This window comes from Gavialis gangeticus, unplaced genomic scaffold (genome assembly GCF_001723915.1).
Source record: "Gavialis gangeticus isolate Ggan-Ray unplaced genomic scaffold, GavGan_comp1, whole genome shotgun sequence".
Classification (NCBI taxonomy): domain Eukaryota; kingdom Metazoa; phylum Chordata; order Crocodylia; family Gavialidae; genus Gavialis; species Gavialis gangeticus.
Genome location: NW_017729034.1, coordinates 94073685 through 94081427, shown reverse-complemented (window position 1 = coordinate 94081427; position 7743 = coordinate 94073685). Strand labels below are relative to the sequence as shown.

The 7743-nt window shown below is 45.2% G+C and overlaps 1 protein-coding gene across 2 annotated transcripts in view; it reads right to left on the bottom strand.

The window, feature by feature from the left end:
• Positions 1 to 4341: 4341 nt before the first annotated feature.
• The window catches only part of MAP3K5 (mitogen-activated protein kinase kinase kinase 5), a 192843-nt gene continuing 189441 nt past the window's right edge, over positions 4342 to 7743 (bottom strand). Inside the window, exons 29-30 of one of the 2 annotated variants that reach the window (XM_019527276.1) lie at positions 5856 to 5932; positions 4342 to 5059 (exon numbers count right to left, since the gene is read on the bottom strand). In XM_019527276.1, the coding sequence (XP_019382821.1) occupies positions 4999 to 5059; positions 5856 to 5932 (138 nt within the window). In that variant the 3' untranslated portion in view covers positions 4342 to 4998. Of the gene's footprint in view, positions 5060 to 5855; positions 5954 to 7743 lie in introns of both variants that reach the window. The other variant, XR_002099428.1, reaches the window with a different exon arrangement.

Below are 7743 nucleotides of genomic sequence, written 5' to 3'. Positions count from 1 at the left end.
GCTGCCAGGTGCAGTAATCTGGGAGCTGACCTTACCTGTAAAGACTGAGGTGAAAAAGGCATAGAGTATTTCACCCGTTTCTGCATCCTCTGTCACTAGGTTGTCTCCTCAAGTTAGTAAAGGACTCACACTTTTCCTGATCTTCCTCTTGTTCCTGACATACTTGTAGAAACCCATCTTGTTAGTCTTCATGTCCCTTGCTAGCTGCAACTCCAGTTGTGCTTTAGTCTTCCTGGGCATGTCCAGATGAGTGTAAACGTACAGGTATCCACCATGCTGCTAATTTTCTGTATGGCAAGGGGTTGTTTTACACCAGGAGATCCCAGTGTCAAAAAAGTTTGCACCGTAAGAAAGCAGCATGGTGCATGTGGCAGCAGCATGCACCACCCAAAACTGGAGCCTTGCCAGCCAGAGCCATCCTCCAGCTACCAGCTAGGTTCCACACACCTGGATCACCACTGCTGGAGCCCCAGGAGGCCCCCAGGGCTTTGGGTAAGGCTTCTGGAGCCAGCCAAAATGCTGCCCCAATCTCCCCTACCCCACCCAGTGCAACTTGCTGTGCGCCAAAATGCGTGTGCAGGGGCATTCCCTGGGGACAGCTAGCCACTGCTGGTTGTCCCCAGGGAATGCACACTCCTGCTCCTCTGGACATGCTGATTTCATACCCTTGTGTCCAAGCAATACTTGTATACTCCTCCATAGTTGGTTGTCCAAGTTCCCACTTACAAGCTTCCTTTTTGTGTGTTAGCTTACTGAAGAGTTCTCTGCTAAACCAAGCTGATCTTCTGCCATAATTGCTAGTATTCCTGCACATCAGGATGGTTTGCTCCCATACCCTCAGTAAGGTTTCTTTAAAGTACAGCCAGCTCTCCTGGACTCCTCTCCCCATCAGACTGGCTTCATAGGGGATCCTGCCCATGAGTTCCCTAAGTGAGTCTGCTTTTCTGAAGTCCTTACGCTGTTGCTCTCCTTTCATTTCCTCAAGATCCTGAACTCAATTATCTCATGGTTGCTGCTGCCCAAGTTGCCATCCACTATACTACATTCCCCACCAATTCATCCTTGTTTGAGAAGCAGGCCAAGAGCACAGCCCCTAGTTGGCCACTCCAGCACTTGCACCAGGAAGTTGTCCCCACTCTCCAAAAACTTCCTAGATTGCATATTATCTGTACACTGCTGTATTCCTCTCCCAGAAGATGTAAAGGTTTGATCCAGGGCCTGTGATCAAGAAACTTGTGTTTGAAGAAAGCCTCATCTACGTCATCCTCCTGGTCTATAGCAGACACCCACCATGACAGCACCCTTGTTGCTCTCCACACTGACCCTAGCCCAGAGACTTTCAACAGGCCTATCTCCAGTTTCGCACTGGAGTTCTGAGCAATCATACAACTCTTTTACATAAAGCACAACTCCTCCTCTTCTTCTCCCCTGCCTGTTTTTATTGAACAGTTTATACCCATCCATGACAGCGGTCCAATCATGCGAGCTATCCCACCAAGTCTCTGATATGCCAATCATGTCATGGTTTTGTGACTGTGCAAGGACTTCCAGTTCCTTCTGTTTGTTTCCCAGGCTCCGTGCATTCGTGTATACACACCTGAGGCAGCTAGCCAACTGCCCTACTTCCACAGGAAGAATGAGAATGCTTACCTTATTGCCCCCTCCTGCTTACGCTTCCTCCAGGTCATCTACTTCCCAGCTTACCTCTGGGTTTTGGTTTCCATCCTCTGATGAACATAATTTAAAGCCCTCACTAGGTTAGTGAGCCTGTCTGCAAAGGTGCTCTTACCTCTCTTTGTTAGGTAGAGGTAACCTGACCTCTTTGTCTCTTCCTAGCAATCCTTCTAGGAACAACATCTCATGATCAAAGAAGCTAAAGTCCTAGTCCCCTTCACCCTTGCATCCAGAGACCTGTAGTCACTTTTGATCTGGTCAGGGTTTTCCTTGGCAGTATCACTGTTGCCCACATAGTTGAGCAGCATGGGGAAGTAGTCAGAGGGCTGGATGAGTCTCAGTAATCATTCTGTGACATATTTGTTCTCCAGGCAGACAGCTTCAGGTGGAGATGAAGATTTCTGTTTGCTGCCAGAGGTCACAAGCTTCAAGCTTCCACCTTTTTGGGAGTCCATGTCCACTCCCTTCTCTAGCACTGCCTTTGGTACTCCTTCCTCCACAGTCCTAGAGATCTCCTTCAACACAGAATCAATGAAGTCCTCCTGGCAGAGGATGCTTTGGAGCCTTGCCACCTCCTGCAGCTCTCTTGCCTGCTCCCTGAGGGACACTACAAGGAGGCACTGCTCACATCACAGGCAGTCTCCCACCTGACTGTCACTGGAAGAAACCTGCAAGCTGCAGTCTCCACAGCACCAAATCAGGACCTGGGTGGAAGCTTCAACAGTGAGCGGTCCTGCCTGGACAGACACCTAACAGGTGCAAGCAGAGGCAGCGACGGTGGCTCTGGCATTGCAACATCCTTCAGCCATTTCCCTGCGTCTCAGAGGAAGAACTGGTCCAGTGTATGGCCTCTCCACCTGCTCCAGCTCGGGAAATACATACTGCCACTTTCCTCCCTTCTCCTGGGGGGCCCAGAGAAGGAGCCTCCGCAGGGCATCTAATGCAACCCAGGTGCGAGGTAGGAGCACCCCTGTCCAACCCATCCCCTACACATCCCCCTGCTGCCTCTCTTCCTGCTCTTCTTCCAAACAGACTTTCCTTAGCAAACTAGCCTGTAAGCTGGTCTTTTTACTGCTCCTTGGTCCTGAAAGGTTCCTTTTTCCCTAGTTCCTCTCACCAAGCTTAAAGGCTCCCCTTCAAAGAGGGGGAGGCAAAATTACTTGCAAGCTGCTTGTCTTGTTTGCTACCCCTGTTTGCTTGCTGTACGTTTACATTTTAGACATGGCTTGCTGCATATGTAGCTGTATTTCAGTGATGCATGTTTATAGATCTTTTTGTAAAGCCCTCTGGACTAAAAACATACCACCATGTACAGAAGTATTTCACCAACTTATTGCAGCACTAGCTTTCCCCCCTCAATATTATTTTATTCTCCCAGCAATCTGGCTATAACATTGATTTATAAAAATATCATTGCATACCTACCAGGACAGCAATTCGTTACTTTATATTTAGAATAATTAGAGAAGTTATTTATTCTCTTTCAAGCATTCAAATTTAACAGCTAAGTCATATAGCAACTATTAAAATGTTATGGGAAAAGTTTATTTCTAAACAGGTTATCCTATATATCAGCTACAAAGTTTCTTAAAACTTCCTTGTAATCATGTGATATTATCCAATGTTATACATCACAACAGCCTAGGTGTAATATTGGTTAATATCACATGATATTATAGATCTACTAATGGACAATTAGATAAAGTATGAGATTTCCAGCACTTCTAAATGCCAATAGAAAAACACTGTCCTTTTTCCGCAGTATATGGGAAAGAAGCCCGAGGAACTAAAAACCTTTCAGTAGAAAGCAACATGCTGAAATTATTTTACATTTTACAAGTGGTAGCTGGGAATCTGGAAGTTCACATCTCAATTTACTGTGGCTACTTAAACTTTGCATAAAATCAGCTAGAACATCCAAGAGTACTTCTGTCCTGTGAAAATATGGAAACTGATAACATGAAGAAAAATATAATACTAATGTCTATCAAGGTACAGCAAAGGTAATTTTACTATCACTAAGGTTTTTGGGGGGTTAAAAAAGTATCACTGCTTTTACTTGAATCTAAGTCAACCCTGAATTTAAGACTACCTCCCACTACAGCAGGGACGGCAGTGGCTGGGGGAGGGGTGGGTTCAGATGGCTCCTTAACCCTCTGCTTCCCCTGCAGCCTTCCTGCCCCACCACCAACACCTACCACAGCCTCTGCCTCCTTACTGTCAGAGGGTGCTTGGGCTCTGTTCCCTCCTAGAACACAGCATGTGGAAGCTCAACCCTTGCTGGGTCATGCAGCAGTGGCAGCACAGCTGATTGGGAGGGCAGAGGATGGAGTTTTCACATGCTCTATGCCCAGGAGGGAATCCAGCTGGAGTTGGAGATGAGCTGTACCTGACAGAAAGGGGCAGGGTGGGGGGCAGAAGCTGCAGAGGCAAGCAGAGGAGGGGGATAGGGGGCAGGTGGCTGCTGCACCTCTGACTCTGGCTTTGTATATGAATATAAGATTAGGGGCATTTTCCTCCATGCTGATGGGGGACACCTTGTCTTAGATTTGAGTAAGTACTCAGCCTAAAATTTTCCTTTTAGTTTTATCCCATTACTCCTAGCTATTCCCTTATGCATTACAGTTTGAACTATTTAGAATCCTTTAAAATCAGGAAATTATCAAATTTTACTCTTAGATTCTCTTTATTTTTACCGTGTATATCACAATAGATAGCTTTAGAACAAGCTAACTTTACTATGGTTCAGGTGTATGCAACTGGTACAGTTCAGTAGTACATAAACAACTCTAAAACAAATGCACTGTAGAACTTAAGTTACCAAAAATAAACAATGTTTAACTTTATGTCAGGCAGTAGGTAGAAACAATTATTTTTTGGTTCTGTACACAAAAGAAAAAGTGTAAGCTTTACATTATGATTGAACGTATGCAGTTGTACTATAGAGTAAAATATATTACAAGGAATGAACTTCAAAAATTGTCACATTTTGGTTTTGTTCCAGTGATGCACAATCACATGAAATCTGACATCAGGTTGGGGGCGGGAGGGTGAAACTAATATATCTGCTTACTTTAAGATGCATTTTTAATTAAAGATTTTATTTTGGGAAAAAGCTGTGTAAAAACATTTAAAATAAAATAATATTGAAGGTTGTTTACAGGGATTGTAGGCATAAATGCAGTCAGGAAGCTGCAGTGTTTTTAACATTGGTAAACAAATACTGGATTAAAGTGCAACAGTCTCTCTGACAGAACACCTGCTCTGTGCCATAGAGGATTTCCTAATCTCTCCACAGAGAAGCAGAAACACACATAGCCACCATCAGGCATGCTTCTCTCGGAAGTCAGTGATGGCCTTCCAGAGCGTACACAGCATCCCTCCTCTGGAAAAGAAAAACCACAAAGATACTTAGCTATTATGAAATGGTTCCCACTTCAAAACATTAGCTACTCTTTGATTTTTCTGCAGCAGTACTAATAAGTTTCATTCCACTCAAAGACGACAAAAAACCCAAATCAAAGTACTAAAATACAATTAAAAACAATTAAAAAGTAAATTCCTAAAAAATATTCTTGTTGATTTTATAAAGCAATCCCTCACTAACAATACACTGTAATGCACTAACTGTCCATATTTTAACTTTTAGCTGAAATGATAATCAGGGGCAAAAACTTCTGGTTTAGTTACAGGTACCATTTTTATTTAAATATGTTCCTGTAATGATAAACTGCCTTGGTATGGTTATGCAGCAGTTTAGTTACATTGCAGCTGTATGAGTTTACACAGTTTTCAGAAAGATTCTGTAATTTACTATTCTCAAAACGTTATATATTTTCTATGTATAATTTTTTTTTTATACAAAAGCAAGTATTCAGAGAACAACATCTCAAGACAATATGTTGCTGCTTTACTGTGCAAGATACATTTTCATAAAACAAATCAAACTAAGACATTTTTAAAAAAAAAGAAACTTTTAAAAAAGTGTACTAGTACATTGTCAAAGAGTGCCTCAGTGACTTCAGTAATCCTGAATATTGTTTATTAGATTTTATAGTATTCTTTTAATGTAAGTAGACCTTCAGAATATCAGTTACAATGTGCCAGGAGCTATATTAAGCGAAATAACTACTATATTTCAGCAGTTTGCAATTAATTTTAATAAATAGAATGGGGAGTACCTCAGTCTCAGGCTTTTCAGATCATCTCGTGTAACATAGCAGCGAACATCCGTTAGTGTATAGTTTTCTGCCAAGAACTAAAAAGAACAAGGTCCTTGCTGAAAGTTTCATCAGGAATATCAATTTATTTTCTGTCACAATGTTTACCTCAGGCATTTTAAAACCCAAGTTTTGAATTTAGAGTGAATAAAGGATTCGACCAAACTCTGGTATCTGTATTGCTTGATACGTTTAATGTTATTGCTTGGTTTATATAAGCACCATATTTACACAAATCCAATCCACATGGGAGAAAAAGCCTTGTCTTGGATTTGAGTACTAGCCTGGGGCAGACAGCGGCTCAGCTCAGGCTTTGGTCCCAGACTCAGGTTTGAAGCTGGAGCTGAGCTGCCACCTGCCCTGGGCCAGAGCAGCCCATTTTGTAGGGGAGGGGACAGCCCCTGTGGCTGAGGAGTGCAGGGGAGACAGCAGGGCGGTGGGGGGAACCTGCAGCCTGCCCTTCTATGCCTGCATCTGCTAGGCTGGCCCTGGTTTATACTGGACCATCCTGTTTTAAAACCCTTTGTCCCCCGTCTGTTTCTGCATGAGGAATGGACTGCATAAAGTTCTGTTTTCAGTTAATTGGTAGAAATACATGTCAGTCATTGTCTTCACAATTCTATTAGCTGTGCCTAGAGGTAGGGTGGTGCACAGCCAGGAGGAGCAAGGCTCCCAGCCAGGGAGGGAAGGAGGGACGAGAGAGAGGGGGAGCCATGGCTGCAGTGCAGGTGCAGGCACAGGCACAGCAAGAACGGAGGCACTGCTGTGTGCCTGAGCATCTTGACCCTGGGTAGGCCTGGGCCCTGCAGCTCAGCTGCCAGAGCCAGGCAGCTGATCTGCATGCGCCCCCCACCCCCGCGCTGCCACAAGGTAATCGTTTTGAGAGCAGGCAGTGAAGCGCTGCATTTGTATCTGCTGGAATGCCGGTGGGACTGGAAGGAGGCTCTTGTCACCATCTTCACACCCACAAAGCAGCCCGGTGAGTCTGAGGTGTCCTGCTGTATGGGGTGGCAAGTCTTTGAGCAGAGGGACCTCTGAGCTCCTGGGCCAGCTCACTAAGCCATTGTTTCTCCTCCAGGACAGGCAAGTCTGTCTGTCTCCTGGGGAAGAAAGGGTCCCACTGGCTGCACTGCCATAGGCATCCAATGCTCTGGGCAGATTTCCAGGCACCAAGTGTATAATAATTACTTCTTATTAATTTGGTACTCATGAACAAAATTGCTATTGTCTGCATTCAATGTCATTAAAAGTGCAAAGTAAAAGAGAATTAATATTTTATTATAAAAGTCAGCAATAAGCCAAGGCCGGTGCTATTTTTCCCATCTTTTTGTGGTGGCCTTGCCCCTTGCTACTGACTGGCTAAGAGGCCTGGTGGCACCACCCCTCACTGCTGATTGGCCAAAATGGCAGACCCGCCCTTCACCACTGATTGGCCAAGGGGCAAGTGGTCCCACCCCTCACAAAGACGATTTCCTGTATTCTGGGGATGCGTCAGTGGTCACCCTAAGGCTGTTACTCCACCTCCCTCCCCCCTTATCTCTGTTCTAGCTCTAGTTCCTCAAGCCCCAACCCGGCTGGACTGGGAGATGCCACTGCTTTTCCCTGGCTGGGCTGGGGCCACCGCTGCTGCCGACTGCCCCAGAGAGGCAGAGCTGCAGCAGAAGGTAAGGGAGGGGTGGACAAGGAGCAGGGGGCAGGCCGCAGGGGGTGGGGGAGGCAGGCAGCAAGGGGACAAGCATGGGGCAGGGATCTGACCTCTGGTACCTCAACACTGCTTTCCCTGCCACAGCAGTACAGGGGATGAATTTAAGGTGACCTCCCCACCCCAAAATTAGATTCTATAAGTGGG